Source organism: Megalops cyprinoides, chromosome 19 (genome assembly GCF_013368585.1).
Source record: "Megalops cyprinoides isolate fMegCyp1 chromosome 19, fMegCyp1.pri, whole genome shotgun sequence".
NCBI lineage: Eukaryota > Metazoa > Chordata > Actinopteri > Elopiformes > Megalopidae > Megalops > Megalops cyprinoides.
The window spans coordinates 8,946,350-8,966,335 of NC_050601.1; the positions used below are offsets into that span (position 1 = coordinate 8,946,350).

The 19,986-nt window shown below is 38.8% G+C and overlaps 1 protein-coding gene across 1 annotated transcript in view; it reads left to right on the forward strand.

Annotated features, from left to right (window-relative positions):
* Positions 1–6,669: 6,669 nt before the first annotated feature.
* Positions 6,670–19,986, forward strand: part of card11 (caspase recruitment domain family, member 11) — a 28,666-nt gene continuing 15,349 nt past the window's right edge. Inside the window, exons 1-2 of the mRNA XM_036553614.1 lie at positions 6,670–6,843; positions 19,674–19,924. Of these exons, the coding sequence (XP_036409507.1) occupies positions 19,687–19,924 (238 nt within the window). The 5' untranslated portion in view covers positions 6,670–6,843; positions 19,674–19,686. The remainder of the gene's footprint in view (positions 6,844–19,673; positions 19,925–19,986) is intronic.

The following is a 19,986-nucleotide window of genomic DNA, read 5'->3' on the forward strand; positions in this document are numbered from 1 at the left end:
CTGAACCAGCACTTCGCAGTAGCAGCTGCCAAAACTGCAGTGGCATTAGATGGTTGCAACAATTTTTTTCATGTGGCATCGTTGTTAAATTTCAGAGAGGTATACATGTTACAAAAACACCCTTGATATGAAACCTACTGGGTTTGATGTGGCTAAAGGTATGCGTTCCAGTGCAGTCTAAACAGAAAACAAAAATAGCATGTTACTTTTTTGTGAGCTTTGATATTTTTTTACTTCAGTATTTTGTGTGTGTCCTGTCCGAACACAGACCAAAGCAAACGATAAAATAAGTAAGAAAAAAAAATACATATGTGGAATATTTACTGTAATCGGCTTGAACTAGCATTTGCTCCCTGACATACCATGTAAAAGGTCCGATGCATTAGAATGAGGAGATGCATTTATTATTCATAATGGTAAATACTCAAGTCCAGTATAATAACTGTCTTTAACATTAACATTGTCTTAAACATTGTCTTTAGGTTAGAAACAACCCCTTTACACACATGGTCAATATGATTTCACTTTAGCTGTGGCTACTGAGTCACTTAGTTGTTCTTAAAAATGATAATAAAGTAACTTTATGAGTCTCTCTGTCATTCTAAACAGGGTTAATATGGAGAATAATCTCATCAAACCAGAGTTACCATAAACTATGGCCTGGAGGCCAGAGAGACCTTCTGACTGATTTTCTGGTAACAACTGAGAAAGTAACACATTCTTAAATTCATTACTCAGGCGCATTAGCTTTTGGTTGAAAGTGGGTCTCTAAAACCTGGCAAATAGCAGTTCAAAGCCAGTCCTGCTGGTGTCTTGTTTTGATATCGATTTGAATGTCAGGGAGTGAACTCCTGAGCTGCTGGGAGTGTGGGTTAGGGACGTGCATTAATCGTCAACCTTTCTGGCAGTATTGCCTCGCAAAAAAATACAGTGTCCTGTCTGCTACCATGAAAGTCCAGCAAGCTTCCACCAATCAGGCACCTGATGAAGGAGCTGTAGCATAACACAGATGTTTTACAATCAATGGGAGTAAACATATTACATGTATTGTTACAGGTGGTTAGAGGCTTTATTCACACAAATGCTGCTGTTTGTAGTGTTCTCACATGGTGGTGGACATGACTGAAGTGCATTTCTTTGCTTTCCCTCTTCTGAGCTGTCTGTTTCAAGAGTTGTACTTCTCTTTGGACACATCTGTCAGCCCAAGGGAATTCTCTTTACTTTGATTTGCATTTCTGTGGTGAAAAAAAAAAAAAAACTATAAATATTTAAAAACTATTTTTGAACTTGATGGTCATTCCACTGCATGGATGGTATTAATGGTCATTCGCACTGCATAAGATTTCAACTGGCTGCAACACATAAGACTTGGTGAACATGTTGGTTGGAAAAAGCAAGTGAATCCTGCACAGTAACAGCATATTTTATCAACAGGCTCCGTGCCAGGAGAAAATACAGAGGGGTGCATTTGCAATCCATGAGGATGCACAAAAAGTCATAAATACCATGTAGACATCGGGATATAAGGAGACAACTGGGGGTGCACTGAGGTCCATCTGGGGGTGCAATGCACCCCGAAGCACCCCCATAGCGCCGGTCCTGGTTATCAATATTCTTATTACTAGTCCAAGCAGTATCTAGCATCTCATTTACTGATGCCTTGGGCCAGCAGAGTAGAGGGGTAAAAATTCAGCATCTCCTACAGCTAATTTCAGGTACAATGCAGTAGGTCAGCATTTTTCCATTGCACAGCACTCTTTAAAAATAATAATAACTTTTTAAAAATAATAATAAATAACAAAAACAAAAGTTGTTGTTGTTTATTCCCTCTACTCTTAAAATAATAAAGTGGAGTGTGTACCAAGCGTGCAGAAACACATTTATTATAAGCATGGTGGTGTTTGTCAAAGCAGGAAAATCCTTCAAAACGTTACACACTGATAAGTCATGACCTCTTCTGACAAGCTCATAGGAAATGTAAGGTATGTATGACATCTGTTATTGGTAAAAGGCAAGACCCTCATACACAGTGGTCAAATGTATATGACGTACATTGACTCATATTCACTTGAATTAGCTGTCCTCTCCAGCAGTTTGAATGCACAGTGCTCCCTGTTATATACTGCACCTCCCTCACTACTGGCTTCAGTGGGCACAGGGTGGAAGCTGGACCAACCACTGTTTCCACTCACCAGTGAAATCAATTATCTTCATTCCAGTCCTGAGGCATGAAATAACAAGGTGGATGCTGCCTTTTCCATTGCCCTCTCACTGAGGTCGACAGCACCTTCTTTTAGCATTTTATGGACAGACATTGCTCCTGCAAAAGGAATGAGCTGACTCAATGTAAAACACTTACAATCCTTGCAAGACATAAAATCGCAAGATAATCTTGATCTGATGTTCCCTCAGTGAGCAAACTGCCCACTCACTTTAGCAAATGGTAACTGTGTGTCCACACATGTCATAAGTCCTTGACCTATGCAGATTTTCACTCTACTGCCACCCTTACTTTTAAGCAGATTTTATCCTTGGATTGCATAAGCACTGTGCAAACCTTTTAGGTGAATTATTCTATGACAGAGCTGAAGCTGCATATGCTACAGGAAGTGTGCAAATTGTATGTTTATAAAGGTTGACCACTGCCATGAAGGTTGACTACTGGTATGAATATTTATGTCATGATCTAATTATAATGTTATGTTTTGTGGAAGAATTCATACAAAACAAGTTTGCCTTTCATATCTGTCTTTAATATGGAGGCTTAATATAAATGACTTTGAGGCATGTGTCCACTTATCAGCAACGTGTAGGGGGTTGCACAAGTCTTGTGTCATGCCCAATAGATGGATTCAGGCAGGAGACGCTGCACTTCCCTGAGCTGCCCCCTGCATGTTAATGAAGATACTGCAGAGCGCAGTAATATGCAGCATCTGGCACATTGGTCACTTCAGAGGTCAGTTGTTTTGCGCATGAAAATCCCCTCGTGATAAGGCGCAAGATCGATACGTCTGAAACGACATGTCAGCGCATCCTGTGGTTAGACAGCGAAAACACGTGAAGGTGGTTTCTCAGTTCTGCCGTTTCAGCTGAGGGCGGACAAGAGTTTATTGTTTTAGTTACAGCCTCGAGAAATGAAAGCTTAATTCCCCTGTGTTTGGGGTACATGACTTGAGGCAAACATGCCATACATGGATGAATTTCTTAACTCTGGTTACCCAAGCGAGAGTCTTACAGTGTAACAGTTAACAAAGTATACATAAATGACAATGAAAGTCAATGAGTCTGAGACATTGAACAGCACCGGATGAGTTAACCACATAACTGACCCATGAGCACTCTGTCGAGATTTCACTGACAATAACGGTGGTGATAAGGAGGAGAAGTAGGAAATCCCCCAAAAAGTATGGTTATGTGATGCTTACCAGCAGTGACTAAACTGCATGTGTTCATGCAGGAGAGGTAGTCAGGGGTGAGGTTGATCTCACAGATTATCAGACAGACTTTAAGGTTTCTCAGTCATGCATTAAGGCAACTGCTAGACAATTAAATCTTTCTAAAATTGAACAGCCTAAATAAAACCAACAAATGGTCCTCGAGTATTTAATCTGGTCAGTGTCTGTCACTAATACATGGTAGTCGGGGAATACAGAGAGCTGGTTAAACATCTAGAGAGTCTTGCATATGTTTAGTCTGGGAGTGCAGCTCTGTAGAAGAGCTCTGTAGAAGAGAACAATAGGTTCTACTATTCCTACTATCATGCCGCTAACATTTGTGAAAAATCCCCCTGAAAATGTGCTCTTAGCTTGTGCGACAAAAGCACTCGCTGTTCTGATACAAACAGTTTTGTATTATGACTTTGACTGTAGATACTCCACTTCATGTTTTTGAGTGGTACAGTTTCATTTTAAATGGAAAAATTTAACAACTGTAGGGATTTGCACAAACATATTACAACCATTCATAAATACTCATGAGATCTGAAGAGGAATTATTCACATTAATGTGCAAGTATGAAATTGTTCAAATACTTCCTAAGAAATTTCCTGTCTTAAGATAAACATGCAACAGAAATGGTCATACCATCTGGTTTTCTATTTCCTCAAAGATGGCCCCTAAAGTCTCAAATGATGGTAGCAGTCATAATTTGTGGTCCAAAAAACAGCCAGTTGATGAAAGTGTTACTACAGTGCCAGCTGCTACTGGAAGTAAAAATGAAAAATATAAAAATGAAAAGTATTTATGCATACCACCCAAAATTTCATTATCAGTGAAATTCATTGTCATTCTTAGTCTCTACAATTTTGCATGCACACTAACATTGTTCATTTTTTTGCGGCTATGTGAACACTATGATTTAAGGTAATGTTGATTTCATAGAGTAATATTAGACTCTGTTTTCATTGTAGTTTGGTGCAATTATGATGCTAGGCACTGAGTTTTTATCATAAAAAGATTTTAACACTGTTTTCCCTTTCTGTTTATTTATGGCAATTCCAGATGTTCTGTAGCTACATCAAAAATATAACCAAATACTAATGTAAACCATATCATGTTGTTATGATATGTGTCAGATATAGTTGAAATCATATACAATTTAAGAACAATAAATAACGCTTCAAAGTTTCCCTGGATTGGTACTCTACAGCTTCACTATTCACCTGCTCAAAACAGCAATGAGAATAGATTTACACAGCATCTGCCACTGAGCAAATCTTTCACAGTAATGTTTCAATGGCCAAACAGTGCAAATAACATTCAGAAATTTCATTTTGTGTCTAACAGACTGCAAAATTAGCAAAACCCTCTGCATTGATATGTCCAGTGCATGCCTTCATACTTTCATTTCCTCTCTTCATTCCTAAAGCCTGATTTCACCAATGCACCTCATCTAATATAAAACCAAAATAAAATCAAAAGGTTCTTCTTCTAGTGTATTTATTTTCACCATGCATTTTGCTAAAAATGTACAATAGAAGCAACATGAGGGCTGAATTTTTTATGTGATCTTTTGCTGTGTTTTCTATCTGGAAGAATGAAGAAGAACAGTCAGGTAACAGTATGGGCTCAAGATTAGTGAATTAACATTGATGCTGCACTCAAACAAAATGTTTTACCAGAATTGCTTCAGTAAATATCTAGCTGTTTCAATGGATAAGACACATAGACAAGAGATGAGCTAGGTAATCCTGTAAGTGCATCTACTAAAATAATGCAATGAAAATGCTGACTGTGCTGCTGAAAACATTTATAACAAAGCTATTGTTTCCAACAGCTTTCTTTTCCAGATTATCTTTGCATGTTGTTCCAATCAGTTGAACTTCACTCTGCAGTTTATTCAGTTGTTCACAATCATACTACTGTCTTTGATTCTGTCCTATCAGTAAACTCAGCTGTGATTTGCATATCACATTGATTGACAGCAGACAGTTACCATGAGTCATACTTAGATGCGGACGACCAGAGTCTTCCTCTAATGCACTCAACCAATATCGAAGGAGGGTCTTTATACATCAAGACTTTTGAAAGTCTGTGGTACTATGGATTTATGTCACATGCCAAACTCATGTTTAAACTTTGGATGGGTAAAAATGCCGGCATTATAAAGAGTTATATTGAACTATATATGAATATATATGAACGCAATATCCAGTTCCAAATAATCTGTTTTGCGTGTCATGACTAGATGATAGTAATGTGATTGGGACTTTGTCTGCTCATTGAAACATATGTCTACATTTGCTGTACAGCAGCAAATTTCGATACTTGCCTTCCATGGAAAGCATAATGGTTTCCATTTAACAGACTTTTTGGGAGCCAGCAGATAAGACTGCATCAGACATACAAAAAAGTACCTCCAGTGTTTCATTCCATGTTTTGACGACTGAAGACAAGTCAGAAAATGACTTGCTATAACGAACCTATGCAAATGGAAAAAATGAAGGAATGAATTTTTTGTTTACCAAAACAGAAATGAACTGTGGGAGAAGACTCCCTGCCTCTCAAATGAGTTAAGTTAAAGGTCAGAAAACACGGAAACAGTTGTCAGGCAGAGATCCCACTGTTCCAATAATCTGTTTTACCGACCCCGCAAATGTTCACCAAGTTTGAAAATTAATTACTCCACTTGCACCGAGAGAAGGGGAGGAACAAACAGCCAGGCTCACTGTGCTTAAAACAAACTACCTGTAAAATTATTCACAGGTTTGTATACTGTTCACTTAAATATAAATATATTTTATATATTACCTTTTATGTAGTGGAACAGTATCGGCGACGTTACAGTTATGAGGGACATGAGGAAGGGCGATGCAGTTAAGATTTCATTCTAATGTAATATGACTCTCCACTCTGAACCTTTTCCAACTCAATCATAAACAACTGAGTTCTTGCATAGGTTATTTATTTACTTCTTCCAATCTTCCAAGCAGTCTGGTCCTCATTTAGCTTATTTAAGAATACTTTGGTGCAACAGCGTCCTCATTCTTAAGGCAACACCCGAATCCGTGCGCATTTGATAAAACAAATCTAAGTTGCTTACCATCTGTCAAACAAAATAAGTACACGGCGCAGAATTTTAGTGCGACAGCCCACGCTTCGATGAGCCGGCACTGAATCCACCCTCAACTCCTCCCCTGTGCTTGAATCTCTGGTAGTTTTCGTGCAACATCATGAGAAGTGAGAAGAAGTAGACTGTCGGCTGACAGCAACCGGACCTTTTCGACCTGTTAATAAACGTATTCTCATTTCCTCCTTTTTCCAAATAATTTCCGAGTTTATATCTCAAGAAAATGGATTCGTTGGGCCGCTGAGTCTCGAAAAGAAAAGTTATCTCCGCAACAGGTAAGAACAGTTCGCACGCAAAAAGCTTGTAGGAAGCCAGACCGAATACTTGATGATACTGTCATACTGTAAACGTTGTTAAAAGAAAACTAGCCTCAATAGCGTACATCTGTACGTCCTTAATTTCGGATCTGTACAATCAACTGTAATTTTGAATGCTTTCTACCTTTTTTACTATTCGATTCCCAAACGTTCTTAAGTGACATGCGCTTCGTTTTCGGAAACGTTTCTTGCATTCGCCGCCTCCAGAACTTCGAGATCTGATATTACTTTAATTGAAGGGATGGATTTTTTTTTTTTTAATTAACTTCGGCTGCTCTGGTAGTCTAACTTAATAGCGGGTGGAAGGCTTAAGAACTATTTTATTAATTATTACAGAATATGTTTGATTGTGTGCAATAACAGAAGTGTAATTACTTGTCAGTACATATGGCTGGCTTGAGTCTGTGGTTCTTAACATGATCTCTGAATAGTGTCAGTACTGTGCATTAGGCGCACTATAATTTAGCGCCAATTAAAGCTTACCAGTTCGAATGACAGAGCACCTTGGATAAACAGCAGTTTTACTCTCTCTCTCTCTCCCTCTGTGTGTGTGTGTGAGAAAGAGAGAGAGAGAGAGAGAGAGAGCTTGTCTTTTTATTGTACAGTGCTGTAAAGGTCTTATTGTACGTAGGCTACAATTGCCAGTGCTGTGCATTAAAATTAAGATTTCAGTATACTGCAATTCTCATGAAACTAATTCAAATTACACAAGCATAAGATGAATATAAGGAACCATATGCAATCAAGTGTAAATTAAAAGGAAGTGTTATTAAATAGTTGTGGAAGTTCAGTGCAAGGGGGTTGGGTGGGTTTGGTAGCATTATAGTGAGAAATAAATGGATATGGATGTGATTTTTGGTTTTGTCACCAAATTGATTTATATTGTATTTGTCTTGTCTAAGTGTCACAAGTTGATTCATCTACAGAAAAAGTATACAGAAAAGGAACAGACTCCGTTATTGATATTAAATTTTAAATATACAGAGTTGAAAAGTATAAAATATTATTTAGTTTAAAAATGAAGATCTATAGAAATATAAAGAAAAATAGAAGGATTACTGATTGTAATGTAATTAAGTGAAGAATTGTCTGCTGGATTATGATTGAAGCAGGATTCAGTAAATTGCAGTAGTATTTTTTTGTGAATGATATTCTGTCAGCTATACTTGTAGTAAAATATATATATATATTTTTTAAACCAAGATTTGATCACTGCTTTTGAGGTCAGGCTCAGTTAAGCAGTTTGTCCTTGTCACTATTATTCATTCTCCTGTGTCCAGTGGCATAAAGTATATTCCAGTATTTAAATGTTCTTGAAATGTACACATTTTCCTTTAAATTGTCTAAATTTCACCAATGCAGTTGTCAAAGTCACAGAATAGGAAAATAATAGACATGAGAAAATGTACTGTAATGTATTAATCATATCACAAATCATTATTTGTTGCATTAAATTACTTATTTGCTCAATGGACACTCTTATCAAGGATGTATAAGGATAACTTAATGTGTAAATAAAGGACCTTATTCCAGGGTACAACAGGGGTTTAAACCTGTTTAAACCACCCACTGAGTAGTATTTTACAGAAGTGCTGTTGACTTAGTTGGTTCACCTAGACAGCATGGAAAGGGGGGTCTGTGGCCTCACAGAATTATAAATAATGAAGTCTTGAATTCTTTTCACTGGCCTGTTGCTTAATGAATGAAATATCCTTGAACAGATACGTGACTTGCTCCTGTTATGCAGAAACATACACAGATTATCTTCCATGGAGATGAATTACCTCTGGGACACCGCCCATCTTTCTCACTTAACAAGTCCTGGTTAATAAGAATGTCACTTGAGTAGACAGTTATGTGTATTTCAGTGATACTGGAGACAAAAGAAAACACTTATGTTGCTTTGTATATTTGTCAGTACTGAAGCTTGTTATTGTGGATGTCCAATGGTAGACATAGATTCCTTTATCTATGCAAGACCAAGAGCCGGATTGCATTTAAACTTGGAGCTTCCCAGCCATATCTTGCTTATGATAGATCCACTTCAGTTGACACAGGCTGGCATAGAGTAGGTAGACTGTTTACAGTACATTGTAACATGTATTTGAATCAAGTTATATGACATTAATGGCGACAGCATGTAATGGACACTGCACAGGAGGATATTTTGTAAATGTCATAGTGTCTAGGAAATGGAAGCTAAACTTAAAGTGACTGTTGTTATAGAATTATGACTTGTACAGAGAAAACATGTAATAGGGTTTTTATAATGGAAGCATGAAGGTAATAAGTGGCTGAGTTAGTTTAAATCTAGAGCGTACATTTGAATAAACAGGCCCAAACAACATGAACGGCCTGGAACAAAATACCCAGTTCTGATAAGAATGTAGTAAGACCTGAGAAATCCTGGCACAATGCCACAGATCCATCCTGTTCATCGGGCCTTTTAATGTGTTACAGTCCTTCAGAGTGTGGAGAAACCAAAATAAGAAATAACCGTAGATCAAGACACAAATGAAACATAATTTCTGTTGGATTGTAACAAGTCCAACAGAGTTTGGCCAACTGTTCCATAATAATAGTAATAAACTATTATTAGTAGTAGTAGTAATAGTGGTCGTGGTGGTATTAAACTGAACACTATAAATACTTGGTTCACCTGTCAGATTTTAGGTATTCCTAGCTAAATGGCAGAAATGATTTGATTATCTGAAGCAAAGTTTTTTTTTGTCATTCTGTACCCAGACTGGGTGTTGAAATTTGATCAGGCCATACCAGCTTCTCCTTAAAAGGAAATTCAATCTGTGATCTTATTTGTTGTTTTGTTTTTTGGAATTAGAACAGTGCAGAATTAAAACAGTTTTTGCACCTGTCACATAATAAAATAAATGTCACACAATTCATTACTTCATCTGTGTAGAATGACCCAGGAATATTATGATGTTTCTCTGTCATATTAAACATACTGAAGGGTATGAAATGCAACATATGATTTTAGCTGTCAATATAATCACAAGTAAGAAATAAGCAGTCTAATTTTGACAATGAATTAACAAAACTTGAAAAACCCTCAGTCATGGTAACATACCATATACAGTATGGTAGAATAATTTTCAGACATGCAAATGTAGATATTGCAAATGTAGATTTTTTCTACAACCATGACTATGGATATAGTAAGCCAGGGTGATTTTCTCTAATTACGACTGATAGAAAATGCTATGTCTGCCACAAGGCATAAGAGAAGGGGGCGATTCTGGAGGCAGGAACCTCACTGTCCACTGGTCAACATCACATGTGCAGTCAGCATACATTTAGATGGGGTTAATTGCTGTCAGGCAACAGTGCGAGTAGGTTCACATAGTCATCCTTGCATTATATCAGTATATCAGTCAGGCGCCTCTAAGTGCAACATTTTCCTGCATCCCAGAGTGATCTAGTGATGTATGGACATTGTCATGGCTAGTTGAGCTCACAGACAACGAACCAGCGGCTCCAGGAACATATGCGTATTGGCTTGCTGCTGAATGGCATATACAGGGTAGCATGTCAGGCCTGCGTTCAGAGATATTCAAATGGACAAATGTAAATTTCTGTAGCATTATGTTACGTTCTGTGAGGAATCAGTCTGTTCCAACATGACGATAGATGCATTTCAGATGTAGGGAAGAAAACCACCCGTGTTCTGTTGCGGAAACGGACTACTTTAGAGGTGTGATGGTATGTGCTGCAGTACAGTACAGATACAGATCAGGGCTAATTTTTATTTTTGCATCCTTAACTGTACAACACTATGTAGACAAAATATTCTGGTCCCACACATTACACCTTTGTGCAAAAATAGGTGCCCAGCTGACAAAACCACAGTTGCTCAAGTTAATCAGAAAGGAATTGCCAGTCAGTGCCAATATTTCCAATCCTTACTCTAATTCCTAATTATACTTAAGAATTAGAAGTGGTTAATTAACTAACTAATCAAATTGTGATAATTAGATTAGTACATATTCTAATTATGAACACATGTTTTCGACTGGTAGGCTTAAATAAGCATGCAGGCCTTTGCATTTGTTGACAACAGGCATTTGCACCATCTACAGCATTCGTACCATGATTCAGTGCGTAGTAATGTAACCACTCATGCTTTTTCATGGTGGTGATCACTGATAGAGCAGTATGCCTCTGATCTTGCTGTGTTGTTTCCTCTTGCTCCCAGCGCAGACAGATGTGAAGCGCGTGGAGGGTAACAGATTAATTTAGAGGCTGAAGTATGTCCGTTCGATGTGTGTTTGGAATACCCAATCAAAGCTGGCTTTTCAGACGTTTGATGACTCTTCTGGTCTTTAATTTTTTTGAACTTTTATTTTCAAGGTCATATTTTGACAATTTGCCAAACGTATCCCAACTACCTTTGAAAAATATGCACAGACACATACACAGAAAAGATGAGCAAATAGACCAACTGTTAGAAGTGGCTGTACAGGGGGCAGGCAAATGACATTCATGATTGAAAGTTTTTCAAAGGGCCGGGATCTGAATGAGAAATGACCTACAATATGCATCAGAATGAGAAAGGGAAGTAGGAGTTCTAAATATAGCGTACAGCTGTGATTTGGGTGCCTGGGGCCCATCTGCTCAACCCACCTCCCCTCCGTGTGAGTACTCGGATCTCAGTCTTTCACAGGTAAGCATTAGAGAGGGTGTTAAAAGCATTTTTCAACTAATCATGAATTCATTTTTATTGGTTTTATTGGACTTGGTTTGGGAACTGCATTTTCTACTCTAGTTTTCAGCTTTGATATTGCTGTTCTTACAGTACATGCTTATTTGTGTATTGCTCTGAACTGTGAATCGCAGTGGGCATATCATGTTATACTGGGAAGACTGTGTATTCTTCACATTCTGGGTCAATGCGGTGGTGTTTCCTTTATGATCTCAACAATGTCAGAAGTCTCTGTTAAAAGCAAGCTGTGATTTTATCAATAGAGTCTTTGGGATTCTTTTTTATTGTAATTTGAATACCCTCATATAAGCCCCAGCCCTCTAGAGGATTCAGTGACCCTGGCTTCCAACAATGAACGAATTGTTAATGTGGAGAAGATACAGTATTGATTTACCTCTCTTTCATCATGGTTTGTTTCTCAGTGGCTTCAGCTGTGCTTCAAAACAACAGATTCTTTGTGCGTTGTGTTAAATCCAGTGATTTTTGTAATCCTCCTAGCTCCTGCAACTTTAGTCCTCACAATCCTTTCATCTGTTTGCCAGAGATATGAGAAGCATTCTGTATGCTGAAAAGCATGCTGGAAATTCATCACCAAATCACACAATCAAATATTTGATGAGAGAGGCATTTGGAAAGGCATTTTATTGGAATGCAGTTGTAACCATAAACTATGTTTTCCTTTACCGAGAGTAGTGCCTTTAGGCCAAAGTCATTTTACGTATTTTGCCGCATCACACAATATTATAAGTTAAACTGCTGAAATGAACACTGTAAGAAAGCAACTATATTGTTCAAAGTTAAGGATGAAGTGCAGCGTGGTTAGATTGAAGAGAGGCCTACACTGTGTTTTTGGAGCTTAGGCCTTTTGGCCATCACTGCTGACAGAGAAGAGAAATGGAAGTCACTATTTTAAAAGCTCAACTGCCTTAGTTTGTGCTAGAAGAGAAGGTAGAAGACAAATATAATTGTAATTGTGGAGAAACTATGTGCTGTATCAGTTTTCAGCAGGTTTCAGACAATTTGGACTGACCATCTCTTTTAATGATTCAAAACATACAGAAATAAGAGAATGGTGTACTGTAACATCAATATTGTTCAACATCAATGTAGAAAAACTGCTCAACAAAAAGACAGAAGGTATTGCAGTGATAGCAGAAAAAAAACAATGAAATTAGAAGTCATGAATTTACGTATCACACAGATGTGTCACATGGCACTCAAACCATCATATCACCAAAACCTCGGTGAAGAAACAGGATTTTAGGGCCAAATCCATGCATGGACTGCCAGATCTACGGGTTTGGAACAGCTGCCTCTCATTCTTTCACATTGGTTCCTTAGATGTGACATTTCATAGGATCATGTAGTGAGCTGGTTGTCACTGCATGTGTTTCTTATAAATATGTTGTACCCTGACTGCTTTACCTTTCTCATGTGGCCCCTGTCAAAACATTTTTACCTCAAGTGAAAATATCTTCCTTAATTAGCTTTCAGGATGATCTCAGGAATCATTTGTATCTGGTATTTCCAATCTGAGCTTGAAGGCAGTTACATATTCCCACAAGACTGCATCTGTGTAAGTTTGTGAAAGTAAACTGCAGAATGTTTGGGGCTCATATCAAGCTCAAACTAAGTCAGTGGCTCTCAGCCAGTCAGTTAAAATGATCAGGCTGCATGGCTACGGTATGTAAATAACCATGACATTGGCTTCAGACCAAGTGTGCCAAGTTCCAGCATGAAATAATTTTGCAAATATAGAAATGGGTGCCACTGAGACCCTGCGCGTCTTTTCACGTAGTTTTCCATAGTGGCGTTTACATGCATATACTTCCTTGTGTTGGCAAAACTTCAATCAGGCCTGAGAATAATACATTTCAGATTTACATTTCAGTCTCTCATGAGTCTCTTACACTGCATGCACTGCATAAGGTCTGATTCTACACGGTGTTGCAAGATTTTTCTGCACAGTTTGTTATGCGTCACCTTTTAAAGGACTAGGGTGTGGTCTGAAACTCAGAATGCAGAATGGTGCCCTTAGTGTATTACTTTGTCCAGCAGTGTAATAGTTTATTTCAAAAGTAGTGCAGTAAACAGGAGAACAGGCTCAGACAGGTGTCAGGCTGTTTTGCAGCTTATATGATGTTTTGATTATTTTGTCTGTGGATGCCAGCAGCACATCTCATATTTCCAAGCAACAACTCCAACCTGAGAATCAGCACCATCAAGTCTCAAGCTCAGGCCCTGTTAACGTTCGGTATAGAGTTTGCTTGGCTATTTTCCTTTAATTTCTTTGGAATGTGAAAATGGTTACAGAAGCTGACTGATCAATTTTCTGGAACAGTGTTCCTGCGCGTGGCATAATTGTTAAGCATCTAGTGCGATCGGACCCACCAGCCAAGTCATTCTGTTCGGAAACCGAGGGAAAGCACAACTGCTCAAAGTTAGAACAACGCCCCAAAGGGAAAATGAGGGAAAAGGTCACATGATGGCTCTCCGTCAATGTACTGTATGATTTCAGCCGAGCTCCATAAGGTTGTGTCTTGTTGCCTGCTCTGTTGAAGCATTACATCAGTAAACAAAGGAGTGGCAGTGGTCATGGCTCGACTGTGAGATAGATGGTGGCATGGATATCGCGGTAGCAGAGCTCTGGTGATTGAAATATTTTGTCACCTAGAATAGGGTTGCATAATACCCATCCTGGAGGCCTGAAGGGGTGTGGTTTCCATACACACAGGCTCTTATTTATTTCTGCAAGTTATATCATACCATGAAGGTGCTTAGAGTAAGTGAAGATTGCTTGAATGCCTGTGCACTGATAACAGGTAAGGACAAATGTGAACTGGAGAAATTGAGGATGATTGGCACAGATGTCACTTGCATTGCCTAAATTATTTGATGCCACTCAGTAGTAGGTCAGAGAGACAAATGAAATGGCATTTTGCAATAGCTTTGTTATATATTTTAAAACATGAGATTGGCAGTCAAGTGCATGGGTTTGCAATGTTATTTACTTCTAAAATTTATCTAAAGTGGTTGTACATCTGTGCATAATTGATCCTTCTGTAAATATGTTGGTTGGTATATGATTTGTGTTTTAGGATCCATGTGTTGTGTATATGGCATTTCCTGCTGTATTGATATTGAAGCCAAATTCCCTATCTGTAAAGACTGAAGGGTGACGTTTTATCTCCACAAAATCTGTATGTTGGACTAAAGTTTTTCAGCTTTAAAATACAACGGTAACAGGTTAAAGTACTTGGCATCTTATAACCTTGCAGATGGAATCAGTTTTTCATTCATTTGTTTTCATTTTCTAAATAAAAATGTGATTAAATTATATGTCAGCGTTAATTGAATGCAGTAATGAAACATGTTCTGGTGATTGAAAACATTTTTGGAAGGGCAACAACAAAGGCATTGTGCATAATGTATATGTGTGGCGGTGGTGTTGGGGGTTGGGAGTTCCGTGTAGGTCACTGTTTTTTCAATTTTGGGAAAAACAACATACATATTTCAAGCATTCCAAATATCAGCAAAAATAGTTGTGATGGATATACATGTTCTTCCGTAAAGGTACCATTTAAATAAACATGTTGGCAATGTGTGGCAGTTGTTAACCAAGGTGAGATAACCAAGGCCAGAGTTTACAATGTGTTATTGTCCTCAACCTTGGAGGATTTATAAATGCTAACGGGCATTTCAGCAGTGTATTCTTTATTGTTTTCAGCTAGATCTGTCCAATTTCCTACTTGGATGTTTGAATTTTCAGTTCAGCGTAACACAGCATAGTAAACCTCAACTACCTTGATGTTATTCTCTCTCACAAAAACAGCTACTCTGCTGTTCCTCAGAACACACGAGCAAGGCTGCAGCTGATTGGCTGGAGACATATTGCTGGTTTGTGGTTTTTCTATAATCAGATTAAGCAGAGAGAATGTGTGGTAGATGTTTCCTGTCGTTCAGCTCAGCTTGTACGCTAGCGGCATGAGAAAGCAGTCAACCCATTGTCCCGTGGCGGGGCAAAGAAAGAAGAGGGAGAGAGAGGTGAACATACATTGGACATTTGCCCACGCCTCCTCTCCTAGTGCTCAAAGTGGGCCAAATTCCTCAGCTTCTCCAAAGGAGCCATACTGTGCTTTATTTTTCAAATTTAAATATTGAAGGATTAACAGAATGGCTATGATTTTGCTTGTGCATGTCACACTTGTTCACCACTGTTGGCATGATGAGAAACACAGACCCAGGAAAAATGTCTAGCCTGGTGCACACTACCAGGCATTTCATAAATGGACCTTCTAAGGTTCTTTGGGTTGGGGAATACTTTGCAAATCCAGCTAAATGCTATCCATATGGTTTGTTGCCTAATACACATAGGCATGCTCCAGAAATGGTAAAAATAATCTCAAGTTTCAGTTAAATTTAAATGCTAAAGTGTAAGTCTAAGGCAAATTACTGATGAAGTGCATATGTGTGCAGCCTGTACACATACTGCAGTAAATGTGAGATTCTGGTGCTAGATATTAATAGTGGAGTGATGACTCACTCTTGTATGAAGGATATTGTGTCAAACAGACTGAGACATCTTTTAATGAAGTGAGGAAGTACAGCTACAGGCTTATTCCAGTATGAGAGAAGAAGAGGATCTGTGAGGACAGTGTTAGGATGAGATGATGTGAGAGTGTGGGTTTGATTTTGCCCTGTTCAGGACATGCACTGATTGTCAGCCTGTCCCACACACCAGGCACTTTCTTACATGAGCTGAGCTCTACGACAGGAGGAAACCCTTTATTTTATCACTTTATCATGTTTCTGTCTGATTTGTGTTGTTGGTTGTGAATCGCCACATTTTGTCATTGTTTTATTACCATCAAAACAGAACACTATCGCCATGTGATCCCCTCATGCATCTACATAAAGGAAAGCCAAGGTGTTTGGATTAAAAGTAGAGTCTCAAGAAACATTTATGAAACGAAAGATCTGAACAATTCCCAATTCATAGGTGCCTAATGATGTTGCATTTTCATCTGTGTTATGCTTATATTTTCATGTGCTGTAAATTCTATAGTAAATCTTCTGTCTTTTCAGAATTTGGTCTTGACTCCTTACGGACTCAGAAACAGGGACATTGTCCTAACACTCAATGGTCGCGAAGATTCCACTGAAAACTGTGCACATGAGCTTTTGTGCAAAGCTTGCTGTTGATAGCATTTCCTGCTCTACAGTCATTTCACAGCAATTTATTTTATTATGCTGACAGCTGAATAATTCACCTGACACGAATCAGTATGCATTTAGTGGCAATTAAACTGAATATACTGAACTTTTTTTGTGCAAATGTACATTCTCCATTAAAACCACTTAGTTTACTTAGATTTTTTCACGAGTCATTATAATTGTGTTTCTTCAAAGTGTGATACAAAAGACATTGATGGGAAAAATTGCTGCCTATAGCACAGTTGAAGATTAAATATGTAAAGCCTTAACAGCATGATTCCATGTGACATAGCCCAGTACTGACTGCTTTTGCTGAAAATACTAAATGGTTGGAAAGATTGTTTATAGCCTATGACCATTAGTTGGGGCTTTAAGGTAAAACTGTATTTTTCCATTAAAAATGATTCATTCCCCAGTATTCTTAGTCATGTTATCGGCCTCTAGGCCCAGGCCAGTTCACTCATCTTGTTTGGTGTGCTCACTTTTGAAATGCTGGAAGTTACATAGTTATTTTTTTCAGTTATTTATCAGAATCAATATATTGATGAAATTTTGGAAAATTTGAAATCACACAGCTGTACCATTTTAAAAGGGAATAACCTAAACTTTGTAACAAAAGCTGTCATTTTTAAAGCAAACGTCTGACCAACTGCCTTTTATTAGTAATATGTGACATACTTTTATTCAGGACATTGGCGGTTATGATGTTTTGGTGAAATTTTCATATCATCAGATCCCCTTAACATGACTGTGGATATATATGTTCCCATTAAGAGGCATGTAAATGAGAAAATGACTGCAATTACTGTAATATAACCTGGGATGCTCCTAGCCTCCTGCCCTTCAGAATGGAAACGAAAGGGCAAACGCCTGCTCATCAATAGCTCCACTCAGAGCTCCTATCAGATTTATGAAGGCAAGATACAGAGCAGAACACATAAAAGCTTTATGCAAAGGTCTGTGCAGCAACCCCTGGTAATATCAGATAGGATTTTATTTGCAAAGCCGTGTGGAGCACAAATGAAACAATGCAGGGATTGTGCTGGCAAAGGTGACGAACTGGCGAGGCAGTGATGAAAGCCTACGGTCTTTATGCTGCTCAGAAAATATGCAAAGGATTTGGGGTTTACCGTTACCCCATCCCCAGCGCGTTGGGTTTTGTGTGTAGCCATTTGTTTATGCGTGCGTTTGATTTGCATGTGCGTCATGTGTATGTAATTATGAGCTGGAATCGTGCTGCACCATAAGGCTTTCACTGGAAATAGTTCACAATTTCTTTTGCATATTAAGCATGGGATGCTGCAGCCACGTTTGCCACGTGTGCAGGACGGTGACACTTTGAGCAATGTCTGACTCGGAACCCTGCACACCAAAGGCCAACGGTGTACATGGCATTTCTGGAGAGACTGCAGTTACAATTACACTGAAAATGCAGGCGACCAAGCCCATAATCCTCCAGTGAACAAGCAGAGGAACAGAGGAAGGATCACGCAAGGAATTTATGGCTTGTTTCGTATCTTTTTCTGGCTGCGTGGAGATTAATTAAGTCCATGTGGCCTGTCTCATTCCACATGCTTCATTTGCTCATTCACAAAGTGACGGGAAGCCCGGTAGAACAGCCTACTTAAGCTGCCCACTCACGTATCCACCTCATTTTAACAGTCTTTTCCTATTCTCTCCTTCCCTCCCTTCATTTGTCTTGTTCTGCGTGTCTTACATAGGTTAACCAGACATTTTTTTCCACCCCTTTCACCCTTGTTGTTCCCTGCTTGCATAACTTCACTATTGTACTCCTGTAGTTTCTGATTGTGATCCCTTTGCCCCCTGAATGGGTATTTCCTTTTAATTCCATCACTGATACAGCATCAGGACATGAGGCCTGTTGAATAAGTCCCAAGCCAGTCCCCATTCACATACTGTAACACTGGCCATCATGGTATGCTTGAAATGTATTTTAATGGTATACCTGTGTTTTTATCTAGAAGTAAACAAATATTAAGTAGTAATATTTAAATAAATAAATAAATAAATAAATATATCCAATAACAGGAGCTGGTGATGCCCTGGTAGGTAGGTTGTGGACTCAAGGTTACAGCCAAAAACATTGTTGCACATGACAGTTGAAAACCTTGTCATTAAAAGACAGATTTACAATATGTGCGCAGAAGCTGCTTGTGGTTTGTTTTTCTACATCATTTTGAGGTGGCACTGTACTGTTTCCTGCTTATATTTAGATTTCCTTTAAATAATTGAAGGCAATGAACAAATCTAATGTTCACTGCTCAAAGACCAAGTGATTTCTTAGTTCAGTCACGGATGCTGACTTGGAGATTATTTTGGGCTGTTCTCTGAAAAATGGTCATGATTTTACCTCACAATGATTATTTAACATGTATGTCTAATTGAATATTGAAATAATTTTAAGGATTCTGGAAAATAAATGTAAAAGACAGTTAATAAATCTACAAAGCTAAAACCCAAGGAAAATAGTTCCTTACCAAGCTCACAAATGAATGCTTCCTTTAAATGGTTCTTTTAAAAAGAGGCAAACATATGCATGATGCATCCAACCAAACTTTTGGTTTCATTTTCTCATAAAGCGACCGTACATGCCCTGTTTTAGTAGAAATCTGCTTTAACAGTCATCTGTGTTATTGTGGAGCTGATCCTTTGAGACATCATGGCATCTGCTTACTGGCCCTGCAGAATTCTGGCCCTTTGATCCCTGATCTCTGAATTATGCCCCTGATTCTGGCATGTTCACAACCAGCCATAGCAATGATGGGCATGTGGCAAATGTCTGAGTTAGCCACTCTAGCTGAACTGAGTGTGAGTGTCTGTGCTGTCTTCACAGACCCCACTGCGCGATGGAGAGTGGCTGCAACATGGAAAGCAGTTGCAAGACAGAGAGCAGCTGCATGACCCTGGCCAATGACAACGAGGAGGTGCTGTGGGAAAACGTGGAGAGTAACCGCTACATCCTCAGCCGCTACCTCAACCCCAGCAAGCTGACCCCGTACCTGCGGCAGTGCAAAGTCATCGACGAGCAGGACGAGGATGAGGTGCTCAACTCGTACATGCTGGTGTCCAGGGTCAACCGGGCAGGTACTACTACAGCACGCGTGGATGTGCTGCCGTGCGTGCGTGTGTGTGTGTGTGTGTGTGTG